This window comes from Syngnathus scovelli, chromosome 10, assembly GCF_024217435.2.
Source record: "Syngnathus scovelli strain Florida chromosome 10, RoL_Ssco_1.2, whole genome shotgun sequence".
NCBI lineage: Eukaryota > Metazoa > Chordata > Actinopteri > Syngnathiformes > Syngnathidae > Syngnathus > Syngnathus scovelli.
The window spans coordinates 8,106,663-8,128,640 of record NC_090856.1 but is presented as its reverse complement, the minus strand read 5'-3'; the positions used below and the strand labels follow the sequence as shown (position 1 = coordinate 8,128,640).

Here is a 21,978-nt window from a genome sequence, read left to right as displayed (position 1 = left end):
ATCGCATCGGCAGTCAACTCCGCTTCATGCTTGCAGCTTTATTTTAATTATAATATATTTGAGCAAGCAGATACATCAATCATGTGTTGGTTGCATTGGAAAATCAACGTCATTCCAACTCTTCTGTTAATTACAGGTAATAACAATTTTCTTTCACTTTTTGCTTATTTTGCCTGAAGCATTTGTATTATGTACTCTAAAGAGCTCATTTGTCTTTTGCGTGAATGATAGCAACATTTGGTGTGAACTAATATACAGTGGAGTACTTTTGCCTTCTTAGCTGGTCTGAATATCATTTTAGCTTGCCTTGTCAAATTTTGTATCATCTATTCTTTTATACCACTTTAACCTGTTTAGAGTTGCAGTGAGCCGGAGTCCATCTCTCCTTGAGGCAAAATGAAACATTTATCATATCATTTATCAAGTCATAATAGGCTTGTCCTCTCAACTTGTTTTCCACTCATGCATTGTAGTTTTAGCGTTACAGTGTCACAGCAAACTGTCATGTAAAGAAGGCGAGAGCGGTCCATCCCATGAGTCTATGCAAGCTGTTTTTGACCTACAAGCTTTCCGACCAGCGGTAAATCTCAGCAATCCCACGGTGACCAATATCTCTTTCACACTGTACGCCGTACTCGGGGTGGTGAGTTCACACAGCCAGGAGGACCATAACTGGCTTTTGCTACATTGTAATCATTTCCCATTTTACAATTTGAATCAGCCTTCAACAAAACTGAGGGAGATGTCGACATAATCACAGGATTTGTGTCTTATTGTTGTTGCTGTTTAAGAATGAGAAGACCCAGATTCTTACAACATTCCTGTGGCTGAGACTGGTATTTATTCTTTTTACTTCACCCAAATATTATTATTGAGTTATTCATTATTGTATTTTAGATTTAAAATCCTGAGCCCAAATCTTTGTTTTATTTAGTTTATTTATTTATTCATATTTAAACATTTCATAATCTGATATAATAATATAATAACTCAAAATGAAAAGAACTTAAGTTATATAATTTTCAATATATATTATATAGTATTTATTTTCTCTGATTATTTAAGCCAATACTTAACGCTTGTTGTTTTACAATAAAGATCTAAACGCAGAAATAGAATGGAAATCTGTTAAGTAAGAGATGACAGTAAAGTCATTAAATGCTAATTACTTTATTGCAGTTCTGGCATCACGAGTTTCTAGTTTGGGATCCTGACAAGTGTGATGGGGTGTCCAGGATTTCTCTCCCTGTCAACAGACTCTGGTCTCCCGATATCATCGTCTATGAGTTGTACGTCTTTGATTGCATGAGTTCCTACAGTATAATGGTGTATCATAATAATATAAAACATTTTTGTGTGATTTATTATAAATATAATTCAATAACACTGCTTGGAAAGTGGCGGCTCGGTGGCGCACTGGGTAGCACGTCCGCCTCACAGTTAGGAGGGTGCGGGTTCGATTCCACCTCCGGCCCTCCCTGTGCGGAGTTTGCATGTTCTCCCCGAGCCCGCGTGGGTTTTCTCCGGGCACTCCGGTTTCCTCCCACATCCCAAAAACATGCTTGGTAGGCCGATTGATCACTCCAAATTGTCCCTAGGTGTGAGTGCGAGTGAATGGTTGTTTGTCTCTGTGTGCCCTGCAATTGGCTGGCAACCGGTTCAGGGTGTCCCCCGCCTACTGCCCGATGACAGCTGGGATAGGCTCCAGCACCCCCGCGACCCCCGTGGGGACTAAGCGGTTCAGAAAATGGATGGATGGATGGATGCTTGGAAAGTCAGCAACCACACCTTTGAGTACACATGCACAATATGGTACGATCCAGGAGCTGCATCAAAAATGATTACTCAATATTCATGAAGGTTGTTTGTTGTTGCTATTCATAATTATAAAGGTTTCAGGGCAGTTCTCAAGTCATATTTTAAAATGTTCACTTGACGTGAATGCATATGATTAGGTGCCGCTAAGTGTTTTGAAACTTAATCATATAAAAACATCAACTAAATGTTTTTCTTTCTACCAACCGACTGATGTCCAGTGTGGACGCTGACGTCTCCCAATCTTGTCCATACGTCTACGTCAACCACACGGGTCACATTCGCTGGGATAGGATGCTCCGCCTCGTCTCAGCCTGCAACTTGAAGATCTTCAGTTTTCCTTTTGATGTGCAGAATTGTACTTTTACCTTTGGCTCCTACATGCATACCAGTAAGAAAACACAGAATGTAGTTGTCGACGAGCAAACCATTTAGAATTGTTTGTTCTGCAGTACGCGACGTGAGGATAAGTCCGGCACTGACTTTCAAAGAGATGTCTGGGAACTCAAAGCGTTACCTGGAAGCCAGTGGAGAGTGGGAACTGGTGGACATACTGGGGAAGACTTCCATCCTACAGTTTGGGATTGATGAATGGGACGTCATTACTTTTTGGGTGAGTGAAACTGGTATTCCATCCTGGAAGGAATACATGTTTGGGCTCATTTTTACATTCATACCTTGCCTCCTTTTCCATGTTGTCCAGGTGGTGATAAAGCGACGCCCAGTCCTCTATGTGGTCAACCTGCTCATCCCCAGCTCGTTCCTCATGCTCATTGACATCCTGTCATTCTACCTGCCTCCCCACAGCGTGGACCGAGCCTCGTTCAAGATGACCCTCATCCTGGGCTACACAGTCTTCCTGCTTATCATGAATGATCTGCTGCCCAGCACTGCCAATGGAACACCCATCATAGGTTAGTATTGTATTACCATCATGAAAAATATTGAAATACTGTAGCAAAACTGGCCCAAATATTAGTTATTGCAATATATTGCCCTAAGGCATTAAATATAAAAAAACAAACAAAAAAAACAACAACATTCACCAATCTTTAAAATTGTGTTCAATTGTATTGCTCAATTTAGGTATCTACTTCTCAGTGTGTCTTGCCCTAATGGTGATTAGTCTACTGGAGACCGTCGTCATTACGAACGTTCTCCATAACAACTCCATGAAATATCAAGAAGTCCCACGCTGGGTGAGGGTGATAGTCCTTAAACACATCGCCAAAATCATCTGTTACCATTGGCAAGAAGAGCCACAGCTGCGCTCTGTGACACAGGAAAAAAATTCTAAAGAGCCAGGTCCACTTACCCAATCAGAAAGCAGGACCTTGTCTGAAAATCCCATCAGCAATGAAGGTAAACAAACACGAGATGCTTTTTTTCCCCCCTGCCAAATTGGAGGTACATAATCAAACATCTACTTACCAGGCACTGCTGCAATGGCTGAGCTCCAGCAGATCTGTCACCACCTGAGCGAGCTCCGTGCTCACCTGAGTTCCGTACAGAAGGAGAACGAGCTGCAAGACCAATGGTGCCATGTAGGATATGTCTTAGACTTCCTCCTCTTCCGAATCTATCTCCTGCTCATCTCTTGCTACGCCCTGGTCATTATCTCCATGTGGTGCATCTGGATCAGTCCAACTTAGCGGTTGAGGACCCTTGTGCTAAGCTTTTGGTCTGTGTTTGTGCCTCAGTGTGTATCGGTGTTTGTTAGGAAACTGAACTATAAAAATCAAAAGGCTGTCAGGCAAATATGGCTGAGTGCAGCAAAAAAGCACTAATTCGCATTAACAGTCTGGCCATTCTTTTATTGTCAATAAAATTCTTTAACAATCATACAATAACACAATAATCATTGTAACAATTTCAATATTAGAAAATAATTTCATCTCTAGTAGACTTGGAATCACACACAGGAGTGCTGGGTGCTTAAACCTCCACTATAACCAGAAAAGGCTATGTTGAAAATTCATGTTACGTTGGTCTCTGTGATGCTAGTGGACAGATTTCATTAAGGATGATTTTGGGCTTCTTCGAGCGGGCCTACATATAGGACCAAACAGATCAACATGACTGTTTGAATAAAGAACAAATAATATTTACCAATATTTTCTGTTGTTACTGTCTTGATCTGTGAGATAACCATTTTTTTTTTTTTAGAAAACAAAAATAAAATAAAGGGCCATTTAAGATTGGATTTGGATTCAGTTGACATTGTGCATTTGGGATAGAGCGCATTAATACTCTTGTTCACCCCAGTGATGGGCGAGTGAAGAATGATGTTCTGATGAACATCAGAAACTAATCCCACATGTGACATGTATATCCATCATCCCCCACAAAAAAGTCAGTGCAATAAAATGGAATTTCTCTAAGAATGCCAATTCAGTGGCATTTGAGGAAAGAGTTAAGTGCTGTTGAGACTTGTGTAAATCATGCATAAAGTACAGCAGGTAGAATTGCACACTAATTCAGGTCAGTCTAATGGAAATAAAATACACAATGCAAAGTGGAATAAACTAATGATCGCATCTAGAATGTTTACATCCCCCTGAAATCTCACTGGACCAATTCAAGAGAGTTAGCTTTAACTCTGGCTTTATCAGTTTAAAATGCAGCAAAGTTCTGTCCCAAATTTTGAGCTTACGAACAAACTCTGCATTGGTTGTACCTTTGTTGTAGGTTCTTCCCCATCTTTGGAGGCTCCTAAGCTCGACGGTTAACAAGGCAAGATAGCCCTGCCAATTTTTTTGGTCTCGAGGCACAGGTGTCTATGGCTTAAAACACTAAAAAAAAGTATCATCCATTAAAACATAATAAAGGGAGGAATGTACATTGAAAATCAATCATAAAGGTTCTTTTTTTATATTTGATCAATTTCTTTTAAATCATTCACTGTTTTTAAATCAAAACTACTTGTCCAAAATATGACAGAAGCACGTAAAAGCAACTGTTGGCAAGAGCTAAAAACAAAAAACAAAACAAAAAAAACTCATAATAGACAAATATCAACCCTGGGTTGTCAGCTGTGTGCGTGTTTTACTGCAGAGAAAAACAAATTAAGTGCCAATGAAACTGACAATTGTGTATCATAGCTTGCCTTTCTAGTGAAGGAACATCTCACCTGGTAGAGCAGCAAACACTCACTTCTCACAAAAGGTGCACAAATCTCCTTTTTCACATTGGACGCGTTCTCCAGTGTTAAGTGCTACTAGAGTGAAAGTTGCTTTGTGACAAACAGTAGTTAGTTGGACAAAAGCACATAATGAACGTGTGAAACGGAGGCGTAAGAATTAGTCACACTGTGCTCCTCGTCAACTTCTCAGCTTTGCATTTTCCTACTAAGTTCCGCCGCCCTCATCCTCTTGCTGCTCCATGTTCCTGCGTGCCATCATCACGCGGCGCTGGGCCAGCCTCTGACAACGAGGGCAGTCCTTGGTGGCTCTGAAGCAGACTCTGTGGTAACAAGCGTGGCAGCCTGGTTGGAGAAATGATACAAAAACAAGTTAGTTGACGAAGAACATAACAGCGGCGTCAAACAAAGTAAACAATAACCAGTCCAACCAGTTTTGCCTTAGGGGAATCGTGGCAGCCAATCAGAATGCAAGGCAGACTATAAAAAGGTGCAAAGGTGAGAAGCAGAGAGGCAGGAGGGAAGAGCAAGCAGGAACATGGTATTGTCGACCGCGCCTTTAACTAATTCAGACACATCCAATCCCTCACCCACTACACAGCAGAAACACAACTTCCACACTCACGACCAGCTATGAGGGACTGACAAAAAAAAAAAACAAGATTCTAAGAGGTGTTTATTTCATGTTCATGTGGAATGAAGCTCAAACAGCATGGGAATGCAAAAATAGAAAAAAACAATTTAAACTAAACATTCAAACTAAAATAAACATAAATCTTCATGATTGTGACACTACCAAACAGTTATATTGAATGAAAGTGCAACATGCTAGGAAATGTTCCAAGTGAAATGAAGAAGTAAATATTGGGCCCTTTCAAGCCGCCATTTTTCCATCTCTTTCTGTGACACCATTCTGATCTTTAGACACCGTAAGCTATAACAGAGGGTGCTTGCTGTTTATGGGATTTTAATAGGTTTAACATCTGTCTCCCTTTTCACGCCCTGTTGAGTTTTCAGCAAATGCCGCATTTCGACAAATACTGCATGTCACTACGCATCGCTAAAGTCATTATCTGACAGAGGGATTGAGCACACAATCGTGTAAATTAGCACTTTTGTTGGTTTTGTTAAAAAGTGGTGTCTGAAGAGCCTGTAATAGATTTCTAAGTGGTTATCAAAAAATAAGACCTTGATTATACTTTCAAATGCCATTGACTTGTCAAGTACATATATTTCAATCATGTTCAATCACTGTAGAAATGTTCATACTTATTTTGCATAGAATAGCAACAATATATTGAAGACTTTCTTTTGCCACGACTACAGGATGTTGACTCCTCTTTAACATATTTGGAAATGTGCTCCAATGTTTGTTTTTAAATCTTGGCTTCCTTAAAACACACAGCTACCCGGAAAAGGAAAAGCCTGAAGGCAAGGAAATGGAAGACACTGCAGCCTAAATGAGAGCACAACGCCACCTCAAGTAAAATAATGCCAAAAAATATTGCCAGTCCACAACCTGCGCATTCACTAGCCATGTGACCAAAATCTAATAATCCTCCACCACCAAAGCGCTGAGAGTTGGAAAATGGGAAACTACCACATGACAGAAGAACTGAAATGACTACTTAATAGTGAATAAGAAAGCATCTAAAAGATGAGAAGTTACCTGTACCTTAAAATTAAGATTTCAAACCATTTTTGTAAATCTGTGTGTTATTGCAATTTTGCCGTATTGAAAAATACCCAATTAAAAAAAATCAATTTGCTTTATCTTTCAGAAAGTAATTTAAAAATATCTGGTCTAATGCTTCCCACACAGAAAAAGCAAACACAATAAATAAGCGAGCCCTGAACTGTTTCAGTGGTTTAAAAAAATGGAAAATAAAATTGATAAAAAAAAAACAATCACCAAATGAAATCAGTCACTCAAAATATGGCCAGGGTATGAATGATTCTGTTCTTTCTCATTCATGAACATCATTTTCAGCGGTCCCCGTCATCTTGCTATCCCCCTCGCTCCCCTCACAGGTCTGTCTGCTTCTCGTGACTCGGCGGGCTCTGCGAGTCTTTCGAGCTCGCCAGTTGGTTTGAATGGGGACTGAATCCACTTGTCTGTCATCCTTATTGCCGCTGTCTTTGTCTGTCACTTCCTCCACTTCTCCCATATTCGCCTCAGCTTCTCTAACGTCTGCCCCCTTTGCCATCTCCATACTGCCCCATACTGGCTCAGATAATACTCGCTCAGGCTCTTCATGTTTTACTTCTTCTTTGGCTTCTGCTATGCCCTCGCCTTTAGAGAAGGTCCGGCCGAGACGTCTGAACCATCTGTCCTTCCTCCCTTGACCTGTTCCCAGTTCCTCTAAACTGTCCTGGCTGCTACACATCTCGCTGTCACTGTTCTTTTTGTTACTCTTTGAGAGACTCTGCTTCAGTCGCTCTAAGTGGAGAATTTTAAGTAAACTGTTTTTTTTAGCATGATCCTCTTCCCCTTCCTCACTCTTAGACCCGCCTTTGCTGAAAACCTCATCTCTCTCCTCGCTTCTATTGTCATGCTCTTTCTCGCCCTCATTCTCAGACTCGCTCTCTTCTGTCACCTCCTGCTCATCTTCATGTCCGTGGTGGCGGGTAAAAGCTTTGATAAATTTCCCAGGAGAGAAATTATGAAATAATCCTGCTTTTTCCATTCTCTCTTCTATTTGGTCTGTCGATTCCTCTTGGTCCTCACTGTCCGCACCCTCTGACAAATCCAAATTCTCCTCCCCCCCCTCGCCCTCCCTTCGATCCTTGTAGAGGGCCCTTGCCAGCCTACGAGGGTTGGAGATTTTCCAGTCTATCCAGATAGCGGGAGCTGAGCTCAGACGAGGGGGCACTCGTAGGCCGCCCAGGCTTGCTACCAGCAGAGAGGGCTCACCTTCGCAGCGTTGGCACTTGCTCAGTTGGAAGGGGAAGATGATGTCTTTCTCGTTGCCACAGAACTCACACACAAAGCCCTTTGCCTGGCACAACTGGAGAAGATCAAAACACAGGTGAGTACAAGCATTCATACGCAACACTGATGAACAAAATAAAGATATTCCGGTGTCAGGAGCAGATCATTTCTATTTCGATCATTATTCAATTTAATCACAAAGGTGTCTTTATAATCCCTGCAAGATTTGCTAATGGAGACCGGAGAGACATGGAGATTGAACAGGACCAAGTACATAAAACCATTAGCATCGGCTATAAATAAGTGACAACAAAACAGATAATTAAAATGTTTTCTTACCACGCAGCCTGCTACATGCACAGTGCCGAGTTTAAGTAACTCCTTCATTCGGGGGGCCAATTCTCCATTGCGCACAGACAGAAGGTCATTCAGGGAAAAAAGGTGCAGGTCCTCCGTCAGGTGACAGGGCAGACTGTCAAACTGCTCGAGAACCCTGAGCGATGACAAGCATACACAGATTGTTGATGTGATAACAAGAAGTGACATTGTAGCACAAATGATGTGTGGATGTCAAAACAACACAAGGCTTACTCTTTTGAAAAGCGACATGTCTTGAAGAGAGTTTTCATATGAAACAGCTGCATTCTCAAAACCTAAAGAAGTAGAACAATAGGCGGAGTTTAAAAAAATTGATTAACAGCTTAATGTATTTGTGTGTTAAAGAATAAAGTTGTCGTATGCTGTATGCAGAACTTGGAGTAAATAATGTGAAAAGTTTCATTCATTCTGCGTTCCCAACCTAGTAATCACTAGCCACACTGCTTCCATTACCCAATCAGGATCTTTCACACTCAGCAATCATATTCAGCCAATGCTTACACAACGTTTTCAACTTGTTGCAAACCGTGTAAAGTTCATTATGATGGCTCACCCTAACAGACTCCAGAGCTTTGACTTTCTTGTAAAGGTTGCTGTTGATGTCATTCGGATTGAAGAGTGGGTCTCCAGCAATCTTGCTCAGCAAGTCACGGGCAAAGTTGCTCACATGGTATTTGCTGAAGTCCCACTTGATCAGAATTCGACTGGGAACCACAACTTGTGCATTTTCATGGCAGCACTGGCAGAAGTAACGTCCGAGGTACTCGCAGTAACGTAGTCTCTTAATATAATCTGTGCCCAAAAAAATGAAAAGGTTGTTATAGAAATGTACCAGTGATGAAAACCAGAATCAGCATTGAAACAGCTGTAGTAGCATACTGTACCTGGGTCAATACGAGTCCCACAACCAGCACAGCGGTAATTCTGTTTCGCCACAATGATCTTCCTCCTGACAGAACATTAAATGAGCTTATTTAATTTATTTTAGCATAAAAGCAGTTTTCAAACAACAAACTGTAGGCAAACAAAACAAAAGAAAAGTATTGCTGACGTACTTTGGTGGAGGGTGAATGTTGAAGATAATTTGTGGTCGGGGCGGCGCCCACTCCAAGTTCCCTCGTACCCGAATCCTGAGCTTATAGATGTCTGCATGCTCACCGTCATCAGGAGAGATGGGAAGTGAGTCTGGGATGGGCAACAGCTGAGAAACATCCCACAAGTGGAGTTATGACTCTAGTAGTAGTGTCGGCAATGTTGCACATGAGAGCAGGAACATACTTTCTGTGGGGCATCATGTTCTGGAACCAGCCAGTCAAGCTCGGAAGCGGCCGGAAGCTGCATGCCCTCAAACTGTCGGAGCAAACCCATGGCGACCGACTCGGCTGAGTTGGATTGAAGGAAGGAGGTGGAACTGGAGGAGGATGGATGCAGGAACAAAAAGAAAAAAAAAACTTTTACATTAATAATAATAATATATTTTATTTGTGACACGCTTTACATTTCATAGGAATCTCAAAGTGTTACTGAACAGAAGCTAGACATACCTATACTGATAAAACCTGTTGCAATGTCGCAATACTACATCACCTGTGTCACCTTTAAATATGTCTTTTGCAGACAATAATGCAATTTTTCGCACTGTTAATTTGGAGTTGTTAGTTTATGGATTTTATAAAATTGTGCAGGTGCACCTAAATGTCTGGTGAGCTCCAAGAATGTATTTTCACTTACATGGAATCTGAGCTCAGAAAAGACTTGTTGCTGGTGCTTACGCTGCGCTTTATGTCTGCTTCTGGAACACAAGACAACATTAAAAATGACAACGAAACCGATCAGGACAAATCATGTTAGGAGGAAATACTATACTAATACCATATAACAATACATTATATATCTGCAAGCACAGTAAATATTTTACCACAGATATGATAACACATTTGGCAAAGCAGATCATCAACAGAAATTATAATATAGTAATGATGTAATGCTATATCAAATAAGACTTAATTTACAGATCCATCCATCCAGTTATTAGAATTTAGATATACAGAACAAGAGGTCCTCAGTGCAGGCTTAAAAGTAAGAGTACATAGTCATGTGGAAAGAAATTTCATTTACAGCCGTACTTAATATTTTCCATTAGATTTTCTATTTATAGCGTGTTCACTGCAATCACAACTTCACTAACGTGTTAGTGTAATTTGGTGAAAGACCATGGAACATTCGGATTTGCGTTCAAAGTTTGCGTCACATGAACAGAACTCAAACCGAGGAGCCCTTGTACTAGTTAGTTTTCCTGAGATTATACTAAAAGGGTGACTGAAATAGGCATTTCACTGGATAAGTTAAAACAAAAAGCAGTCAGAATTGAGATGGACAAAAAAGCAAGGAATGATCATGTGCGTGACAGCTACTAGGCCCCCAATATGCCTGTGAAAGGCTTGCAAAGCAAACAAGGACACACAAAGCGAATGGATGGCGAATGGATGATCTAACTAACCAGTCACCTCACATGCAACCACACCCTCCAAAAACACCAAAGCACCTGCACAAAAACTTGCCAACTTGACTCCAAAATGAAAATAAACATTTTCTCTCATTCTTTTGTGTGTGTGTGTGTGTGGTTTTTTTTTAAATCAGTCAATTGTCATCTTTGAAGTAAGCCTATGAAACAAATCTTCTCAGTTTGGAGTCAAGAAGCACGTTTCCTTTCCCGAGGAACCCCGCCCCTCAACAGCCAGCAGATACCTGAGAAGAGGGAGGCAAGTGACAAGGAGAGGCCATTCTGAGACACCGCCAGCAGGGACTGACCCTCACAGCCATCTGAGGGACAAAAACTAACACACTCAGCACCACCATCACCACACCGCACCCACATTAAAAACACAAACAAATCAATGTTGCTTGAGTTGCATGAAATACACACACGCACACAAAACACACACTGTCACCAAGCCCCAAAGACACAACAAACTTTTCAACCCAGTTATTCTCCAACTTTAACATTCATCATGTAGGGTAAATAATTAAAGGTGACATGGTTAGTTAGCAGTATGACGACAATGTGATGATTGTGTTATGAATGTGGGCCTATAGCTTCCTCATCAATGATTGAATTCAACTGCATCCATCTTCGTACCCCGTAATTCACACTCCTCCACCTCCTCTGCAGAGTCGGAGTCGGATAGGCCCTGATGGGAGTCCTGAGAGCTCCTCCTTGAACCGCTGCTATCAGTTGAATGAAACACTACAAAGCAATATGATGAATTGTTTTTCATTTGTTGGCAGTTTATCACTATTTATTAGAAAAATGAACTTAGTCACTGTATATACAACTGCAGCTTACAGTGGTGGGGCGTTGTGCAGGGGGGCAGGCGGCTGCGACGGATCTGCTGCCTTCGCAAGCGGATCTTCTGCTTGAGCTGCTGAATCTCAGAGTCGCTGTCTCCTTCCTCGTCACCCTCCTCCTGCTGACGCCGCAGGTTGTACTTCATCAGCTCGATGGCTGCAATAAGGGACTCAGAGATGCTGAAGTGAGCGTTCTCCTACATGATGAAAAAGGAAACAGAAGGTCGTTTTAGAAGGTAGCCATTTTTGTCATGGGATATGTAAACGCAATATTCTGAGTTCAGCATCAAGCGCTATTAACCTTTTCAAGGTCAGCACAGCTGCCAAAGTCCTGCTCTGACAAGTAGCTGATGAGGCTCTGGCCTTTTGATGGCTTCCTGAACAAACCATCTGCTGTCTTGCTGTACTGGGACGGATCTGAAGCAACCAGAAAAATAAAAGTACTCAAAAACAGAATGCCATCAAATCATTCAATATACCAATAAACCATTATATGAGTTCAATATACATATGACTATAAACTGTGGCTTATAATTGCATAAAATAGCTGAGGCAAGAACTGCAATATTGTGACGGAACACTAATTCCAATGACTTGATTAGTTTGCCTGTCAGCAAAAGTTCAACATTGGCAGTAGCGCTATTAAAAACACTCAAAATGTCATAACATCCTATTTCTTTTATACAAGCTGAGCAAGATACGCTGCGTCAGGACATTTAAACTCACGAGATTCCATGTAAAGGGAAGTGGGCGTGCTGATGTCACTGCACGGAGGTGAGAAAGGGTTGAACTCCTTAATGCAGCAGTCTTCGCTCCTCGTTTCTGAGGGATAAAGTATCCATATTTAGTGCTGCAGACTTTCACCATCATTTAATCCTCAACATTTATGAAGTTTGAAAAATAAACAGGTGATTTTGGTTTTTCACCAAATGAAAGTTTTTGGTTTGCATGCAGACACAAAATCATGGCTGCCGAGATTTGATTGGAACTTCGTTTAAAAACATTGTTGTGCAGATTATCAAGAGCTGAAATAACTTCTGCTCTGCATTTTTGCATTGAAATCTAACTCAATGACTCATGAGCATATAAGAATCACTGCAGGAATGCACAACAGAAAATAAGATGAATATGATGTCCTCAAAATGAACAATCTCAAAACACAAATGGAATTATATGCAAGGGATGAGGAATGTTCGTCCACATAAGAAGGGGAAAAAAAAGAAGGATGGAAGGGTTCAAGTGACGGAGTACAGTGCAACTGCGCTGACAACCTGCTACCGGATCCTCAATTATTACGGTGATTTTCCGGTGGGCCCCTTCTTCTTGCAAACAGTAGGAAAAAAGAGGTAGAGCAGAAAGACAGTATGTTACCAAGAAGGGGAAACCAGTGGGAGCAAAGAAAATACTGTATAGCTGTTTTAGGTTTGAGAAAAGATTAGTCTACAAGTCATCTCTTAAACAAATTTGCTGAATTTGATATTGTTTCTAAGCAGAGTCAAATATAAATCATATCATATTCCATAGTGTACCATTTGGATCATAATTGATGCTTTCTTGAAGCGAAACAGAGTGCACTGCTGGGATGCAACCAGCAGGGGGTTTGTTGGAAAGTTTAGCTACAACTTCTCCATGCTGTATTATTTTGGTAACAAAGCAGAAGTTCAGAACTTTGAAAAAAGGACTCTTACATCCCATGATGTAATTAATGTATAATGTATTTTGACTATTGATTCAGCTAATAATCAGAACACTGATTGCAATTTAAATACTATCTACCTGATTGTGCCATCATAAAACATTCCACAAAGCAAGGTCGTATGATCAAACAATCAAGAATCACTCCTGTTGTTTAATATTCAGATGTATTTACCTGTCCTGAGTTTTTGAGTGATCCCCGTATCAGAAAATGAGCGGGCGTGTCCTCGAACCCCTCTGCCGAGCTCTCGCTGGCCCTCTGAGAAAGACGAGCGCCTGAGTGGAGGTAGAGCCAGAGAACTTGGCTGCAGGGACAGGTCCTTGTTCTCGCTGGGCTCGCTGTGCGTGGAGCTGTGTGTAGAGCTTTGGGTGTTGCGGCGACTTCGTTGGCCCAGGTTACCGATGGCCAGGTACTCTGGACCGTCGTCGTATTCGCCATCACCTGAATCTCCCGTGTCAGGCTGCGGGGAGGAGGGCGAGGGAGATTCTGAAAGTGAGATGGAGGGTATGGACGCATGTCCTTGAGGAGGCGTCACACCCCGCTCACTCTCTTCCGGCCTGGTCAGACACACCCAGGGAGGACCTAGGCTGCTGGATTGTGAGGTAGTATCTACAACAGAACAAACCGGATACAGAAATAAATCACAAGACCAGCCATAGATAACAAAACAAACCCAAAAAACACATCCCATAACATTCCATTCATTAGTTTTCTACAGCATTTTCTACACCACATTAGCACGCAAGTGAGCTACAGCCTCTTGCAACTGACTTTGAGCACGAGGCGGAGTTTACCTTGGACATGTCACTAGTCAAATGCAGGGAACCAAGACTAGTAACCATTCACTCTCACATTCATACCAAATTAACAATATTTCCTCACTCAAACTATTTCCAACACCTATCATGTTGTCGTTGGTGTTCGTGGCAGCCACATCTCTAAGTGAGCAGTTGGATGCTGTGAGCCTCCGGTTTAGAGGCTCTTTTATGGGTGTCGATTCGGCACTTCTCCAGGGCTCACCAATGCCGGGCAAAACACACAGGCTCTGGCTCTTCAAGAGGCCGAGGCACGGCGGAATCTTGAGCGGGGACAGCTGCGAGACGGAAATATGAACAGGTAAGATCTGGGATCAATGAAAAAGGTACATTATAAAACCATTACAAACCACCACCACTCCTAATCCATCAAAATCAAACTCACCCCCACTGTATCTATTTGGGCCAGCAGTTTGGGGTTATTTTGTTCCACAGCTTCTAGACACTGGAACATGGCGGTGACATGTGGCTCACTGAGCAAGAAGGCATCTTCTAAAAAACATATATAAATATAAAAGAAAAAATTAAACAATTGATTACAGAGTGAGAGAGGAAATTGGACACAATTTCACAAAGGAATATCTCACCATTGTAGAATTTTTTTGTATGTCCCTGATGCCTGAGCAGAGGTTTGAGCTGAGCCGAGAGCATGTGGACCTGCAAGCTGTGAAGCAACCAGCGCTCTGCCTTGTAGCTTTCACCAGCACTCTGCACCCTGCTGCTCAGTACCGGCTCCAGCTGACTAAACTGTGGACAGATGACAGATAATTTTTAAAGGTTAAGTGCAGTATTGAAATTGACATTGAAAATTATAACATTATGTATAGGGCACTTAAAATGAACATATAAAAATTTGATGAGTGTATATGTATCACAACATACCTGTTCGACGTGTGAGGCAAGCTGAGGGCTTATTTGACGTACACACCAGACAAACGGCCAGTAGTCTCTCTGCTTGTAATACACCTGCGAGCCCCCCCAACACACACGTAAAGTTTAAATTTAAAGTAATTTGTGCATAAATGTATTTGACAATGTTGTCAACGGTCAACCTAAATTAAAAAAATAATAATAATAATATGCACTGTAAACAGGACAGTTTGCCATCACAAAAGACCATGTCATTTTCATCACTGCGTATTTGGTTTGCACTTGAGAGGCTTCTTTAAAGCCTCACACACTGTTACAATGTTACTGGTTGAACTGGCTTTAATGTCAAATATTGATATAATTATTACAGTTTAGAATCGGCAGTATTCTACTACTCTTACGCAACTGCTATTTCTCGAGAAACAGGGAATGAATTGTCAAGAAATGTCAAAACCCTTTAGGCTGATTTTCCTTGTCCTTTTTTGTGACACATGGAAACGTTGCAGTGATGGTAAAAAGGAAAAATACTGCACAATAATCACAAAATTAACTGCGATGATAGTAAAAGAATGGAATGTGCACCGCAGAGTTTTTCATCTTATTAGGAAAAAACTTGTTGCCAGGAAAAACTAGTATATCTCTACATTTATTTATGACAGTTTGAAAATCCCCTGCTCCTCACTTACTGTAAAGTGCTGTCACATATGATGTCATCCTAAGGTGAGCAATTTTAAAGTAACGAACCTAATATACTGTATCCTTACAATTTCAATTAAACATATGACTTAAATCTCAGCCTGTGTATTCAATAAATTACCTGGGATTACTCTGAAACAGACTATTAAAATAGATCTGATAAAGATTAGACTAGTTTCACAGTTTTGTTGAAATGAGAATCCGTCCGTAAAAAGATGAACTTTTGGACATATATTTTTTCTAAACCACAAATATTCTTAGCATTCATAAATTAATTACCTGCATGACCACGCACAGCGGATGCATACAGCGAAGCACTAATTGTATTGTCAATAGCTAACATTTTAACCAGTCTCACTTGGATGCATTTCAAGCTAAAATGAAACTTTTGTCAAGTTGTTTATTTTAAAAATAAAAAATGAAAAAATAAAAAAAGGGGGGTGGGGGCGTCACATTGACCTGGTCTGTGTGTCTAACCTGCTCATTCTTCAGTCCATGACTGAGAATATTGTTCATGTCCTTGTGCAGGCGCTGTAGGCCGCCATAGCGGGACCAAACATTGGGGTTGTTTGTAGACAGGAGGCCCTCCACTGTGGTCTTCAGGCTGGACAACAACTTCCAGAGCTCCCGCCTGAGTGTAACAACACGACGAGAGGAAGTGCAGGAATGAGGAAGGACTTAGAAAAAGTGCTGGCATTTGTAGCATTGTGACTGAATTCATTACTCAAGACATTTCCAGGGAAATCAGAGTCAAAGTGCTGACAACTACTAAAACCATCCTGTTTTAACATGACAGATAAAACCCTTTAACCCTTTAAACAGTATCTTCAAAAATACAGTTTTTACCTAAAATTCAATGCCAAAAAAGTTGGAAAATAAACTACACGTTGCTGAAAGCATAATGCGATAGTTTTGCTTTATTTTAGTTTTGTTAGACAGCCGGAAACCCTTATCTGTAGTGACAGACAACTGATAGAGAATTCTTTAATAAACACTAGTCATATAGTCATGTGATGTGTTCGCAAACAGTCAGTCATGAAATATGCTACAGGGTAGGGACAGATATGCACAAACAATAACTTCTTGTCTGTGTGACTGATCTCTGCAGTAATAAATGCAATCTTGTCTTAAAGACGCTGTTAACTTGTAAAAAGAAAAAAACTCTAAAGGCTAGAGATGGTGCATACAAAAAACACAGCAAGGTTTCTATCTGAGAAACACTTTATTAGATCTCATGATGCATCTATTCAAAAAAGGATGCATTGTACACTCCTATGTATAATTTGAGTGTATAAGTGGGCACGGGTTGCACACAATGGAGGGAAATTCCAGAACCAAGACTGTTATGATTAAGAAGTAACAGTATATTTATTGTGTGCGTGCATATGTATGTGGTGTAGCAGTCCTAAGCACTACCATTGAAAGACAACAATGGCATAAAATAAAAATCAACAATAATAATTACAGTAAAAACCCTGCATGTTTGCAGCTCTGCATTGGTAAATTTGCAAATTTACAGTTTTTTTTTAATACCAATCAAAGCTGAACAGTTCCCCCAAATTGCAACGCTTGCAGTTTGATAATAACATTCGATTGTAATGTAAAAGCAATTCAGACCAAAGCAACAGCACCAGAAAAGTGTAGTGACCGACTGACCTGCGTGTTTGTGTTGGCACTCACCCACCAGGCCTGACTAGTTAAATTCCAAAACTGTTTTAATATACACAACCGTTTCTAATGAAATAAAAGTAAAAGTGATCGCTTCCAGTGCATACACGGCCCTACCACACACACGCGTATGCGAATAAAACAAATGGATCTCGTTTCTGTCAGTCAACTTGAGAACTGTCAAAATTACTGACAGCTAGTTAGCCTAGCTGCTGAGCTAGGTGTTAGCTTTAAAATTATAGCCAGCTGACAGGCGCCAGTGTAAATGCATAATAATGGAAATCGTTGTCACGTCGTCAATCGTGAATAATATTTTATGAACTGTGCGTTTTGAATGTCAGCCGTCAACTAGTCCAGCATGCCCGATACATTCCCTGCTGTCACTCACCTGCGTTCCGCCGCATCTCCGTCAGACGTTACCTCCATGTCGTGTTTGGAATCAAGCGCAGAGAAATCACTGGAATCGCTGAAAATTACATCAGCCGCATGATTGTTTCTCAAAAAACACAGGTTTGCAATTGTCCGCCATCTCAAACCCGCCTGCCCGAGCCCTGAATCCAAACAGTGGAGGAGGCCACATGACAAGCATAAACCAGGGGGCGGGGGCGTTTGTGTCTTTATAACGCTGCGCTACACCCTTTGACCATAATCTTATTTTTACTCATTCATTCATATATTATCTGAACCACTTATCCTCACGGGGGTCGCAGGCTGTGCGTAAATTTATGTCATCACCTTTTGCAGCTTTTGTGCCTGCTAAGTTGTACTATCGTTGTTCTATGGAGTCTAAAATAAACTAGCGGTGAGAATGTTCTAGGTTAGTGCGCTGTTGCTTGTTTTGCATCGGTCAAAAGCGCCCCCTGCTGGTTTCTTCCGATAGCGCACTCTAAATATCTGTCCAAGATGGCCGCTGAAATGCGCATGCGTGGTTGGATAATTTTCCACCAGGGGGAAAAAAAAACAACAATGCAAAAATGCAATTGTTGACCACGGGATGGCGCTATTGCCTCTCTGTTGTGTTGTGAAGCGCGCTCTTACTTCACCTACTCATTAAAAAATAGATCTTTCATATCCTAAAAGAGAATACATGTTTCTATTAATGCAATAACTGCGTGGTTGTTCTTTGGGTTTTCCAGTTTTCTTTAGCATTTTCAAAATATGCATGTTTTTCTAATTGAAGGTTCTAAATTGTCCAAAAATGTAAATGTGAGTGTGGATGGCAGCCTTTGACAGCCGAAATCAGATGCGACAAGTTCAAGATGGTTCATTCATTTTTGCTCATTCAGTGTTGACTCAATCCCATATTAATAGAAAAGCCCTGCAAACGTATTTTTCGTTTCTAGTTTGGTTTGTACGTACCTCCTCCAATTTATGAAACCATTGATCCACTATTTCGATTACAGTAAACATATTATTTGCATATTAGTTTAACTTTCTCCACGCCAAGCTGTTTCTACATCGTGAAAGACTTTTCAAGTCGTCACGAACTGTGACAGTAAAGTCGCAGTAGTTATGAGGTGTGGTTTCAAATGACTGAACGGTGAGTAATCATTTCATAACACGCGGGTAGCCCAACAAAAAGTATTGAATGGGAAAATGGATTGCACAAGATCTCGTTTGTGTGGTGTCATGTAATGTTGGGATACTTCACATTCTGTACGATTTGCTTGTGATTTTTTGCCACTGCTAAATTGTGCAATAAGCGGGCGGAAATTTGATTATATCGGCTGACCGGTTCAAAGTGACGCAAATTGATTATTTTCGGACAGGAGCTATGACATAAATTGGCTGAATCCAGCGTTTCAAGTGATACATAAACAGTCAGACTTTTTTTTTAGTGCAAGTTTGCAGCTGGTGTCAAGACACATTTACGATCATATCCGTTTGAGTCACTATGGGCAATTTAAAGTCTTTAATTAACATAAGAGACATGTTTTTGGAATGTGGGAGGAAAACTGTTTCAGGAAAAACCTCATGCAAGAACAGGGAAAATTCCACACCGAGATTTTCCAATAGAGATTGTAATCCAGATTTCTGACCGATTTAAAAAACAAAAAAACACATCCAAGTAAAACATGGATGTTTGGCTAGTTTCTGAAAATTGATTAAGTTGAAGGCAGAACAGTTTTGTTCTCACTTACTCTGCCACTGTTACGTGGTACAATAAAATGATGGAAATAATCGGAAATGAATGAACGAAGGGTTCAGATCATGATTTATCAATTAGGAAATTTGTGAGGTGTGTCAATACTTTCCTCCACTGATCAGCTGACTTCAAATTACATGTCTGTTTCTTCCATTACAGGAGTGTGACAAGTCTGAAATACGTGTTAAGGAGTCAGGGACAAGTTTGAGCAAGTTGATGACAAAGTTACTGGTGAGGCAAATGTTGCACCAAGGCTAGTGTGACTCACCACTGCAAATGGTGGACCTGTGTCTAAACGCATCAACATATGAAATCTGTCGCAGTCATGCAAATTTGCTCAGAAGTGAGTGCATCATGAGGCAAGGTCACGGTTAAAGTGACCTTTTTTTACCCCCTTTCATTTTGTCGGCTCAAAAATAAAATCAGGGAAATATTTTTCTGCATTCTGTAGTTTAGGTTCTGTTATCATGCAGTCTTTGAAGGGAATGTAAAATGGATATTGCCTTTTTTTGTTAGTATACAAATATTCAGGTGTCTGGGGTACCCACCTTCAACCAATTGAAGCAACCAATTAAATCTTTTATTATCTGCCTATTTCTGAAAACGTGTCCTTGAGTGAGCCCTTCTAAACTTTTGCCACACTGTTATGTAAGAGTGTCGCTAATTTACACAAAAATGCCTTCCACCAAGATCAAACTATTTTACAAAACAACGTTTAACAACCATGTTATTAAAGTACCTGGAAACTGTTTTAAAGTTTGAAGTAAAAGCCTTCTTTAAAACATCAGCAGAGTGTCTGGGTCACTGTATTATGCAACGCTGTTATGTTCCCAGACGGAAAAACAAAACTTATACGGTCACTTGACCTCATCACTTCAAATAAATAGAAAAAAAATGTCATCCAAATCCCATTAGAGATTTAGAACTAAGTGATTATAGATCAAATTACATTAACTCAATTCTGCAAGACCTTAGAAAGGTAAAGTGGATTCACATGGGGCACTTATGAATCCATATTCTTGGAAGATACTGTTTATCGGGCCACTCTATTTTGACATTCCCTTGGCCTGTTTTGAGAGGTCACATAAGGTAGAATGCTCCAACAAACCTGTAAAGTGGATTCACGTGGGGGCGCTTGTGAATCCATTATCTTGGAAGATACTGTTTATTGGGACACTCTATTTTGACCTTCCCTTGACCAGTTTTGAGAGTTCACACCAGGTAGAATGCTTCAACAAACCTGTGGAGGAAGTATCTTTGTTAAACAGGTTCTGAATTGGCATCCAAATCCCAGGCTTTGACAGATTTAGAGTTTTGGTGTAGAATTCCCCACCCCTCGTAAATGTGTCTGTCACATCATCGGCAATCAACCACAATGTTGAATGATTTTGCTTTTTGTTATTTGGTTGTTATGGTTCATTGTAATAAAAATTGTGAAATTTAAATTTGATTTTTAATTTTGATTGTAAAGTGAAGGAGCTTAAAAAGTACCTCTAATCTGGACTTTTTAGTTACATAAGAATAGAATGTGAAACATTTGTCACATGATCTAAGAGGGATCAAATTAGCATCAAAAAGACTGCTGGCTGCCAGTATGAGTCAAAGTGGTAGGTAGCATGTAGTGACGTTGTTATTGGTGTCTGAATGACAGCTGAACGACAGGAAGCGAGACTTCATGACTTCATTCTGGATTTTACACATGCCTCTGCCACAGCTGTCTGTCCTTTCTGCCGTGTTGGACCGATACCATCCACGTACTTCACCGCACTCTACATTACATCTCAAATTCCTGACTGAAAACAATATGACGAAATATAAAAGAGGGGGTGGTTATAAATAATCTTTTTGATCTGTTTGAAATCCACACACATTGCTCAACTCAATTTTTTTCAAGTTAACTTTTTTGTCAACTTTTCAGTGAACGATATTAAAAAAAATGCTGAATTTTGACGATCAGTTGAATTCTTTGGACTTTCAAAATAATTTGCTTTCTGCACCAATTTTTGCCACATTGAAAGAATTGGCTGGACACATATGATTTTGCAGTACAGTATGTCATACACAATATTTTTGAACAAATCTGTTGGGTCATCTCTTGTCGTTAGACTACATAACTGAGACAAAACAGATGGGAGATTTAGAGTTAAATTATGCTGACAGTCATCATAGATGCGACACTGTTTTTGTGATTTGCAACTCATTGAATAACCTGCAATCCAATTTGAGGCTGTATAATAGAAAACTCCAGTTTTGAGTTATGTACCAGTAAACTGTAAATGTGAATGTTTGACCAAATGTGTCCTGTGATAAACAGATAAACAGTTATAGCTCACTTCACCTGTGATCCTCAACAAAGTATTAAAAAATAAATATTAATAATAATGATTTAAAAATGCTTTAAAAATAAGCCTCACATGTAAAAACATTCCAGACTCACATGTTCTCTGTGAAATCAAAGGGCAAGTTCAGGGCAAC

At 40.4% G+C, this 21,978-nt stretch overlaps 1 protein-coding gene and 1 pseudogene across 1 annotated transcript; one reads left to right on the top strand and one right to left on the bottom strand.

Moving 5' to 3' along the window:
* Positions 1-462: 462 nt before the first annotated feature.
* LOC125968655 (5-hydroxytryptamine receptor 3A-like) lies at positions 463-3,978 on the top strand (annotated as a pseudogene).
* On the bottom strand, positions 3,609-17,936 carry rubcn (rubicon autophagy regulator). Its single transcript, XM_049719932.1, has 22 exons — positions 17,746-17,936; positions 16,167-16,320; positions 15,006-15,089; positions 14,711-14,870; positions 14,509-14,615; positions 14,161-14,401; positions 13,483-13,917; positions 12,884-12,931; positions 12,339-12,434; positions 11,914-12,029; positions 11,611-11,809; positions 11,404-11,511; positions 11,013-11,087; positions 9,996-10,056; positions 9,543-9,675; positions 9,320-9,465; positions 9,149-9,213; positions 8,818-9,056; positions 8,478-8,539; positions 8,226-8,379; positions 7,869-7,962; positions 3,609-5,299 (listed from the first exon to the last, which is right to left on the bottom strand). The coding sequence occupies exons 1-22, from the start codon at positions 17,781-17,783 to the stop codon at positions 5,163-5,165; spliced, it is 2,952 nt and encodes a 983-aa protein (XP_049575889.1). The 5' UTR covers positions 17,784-17,936; the 3' UTR covers positions 3,609-5,162.
* Positions 17,937-21,978: the final 4,042 nt, after the last annotated feature.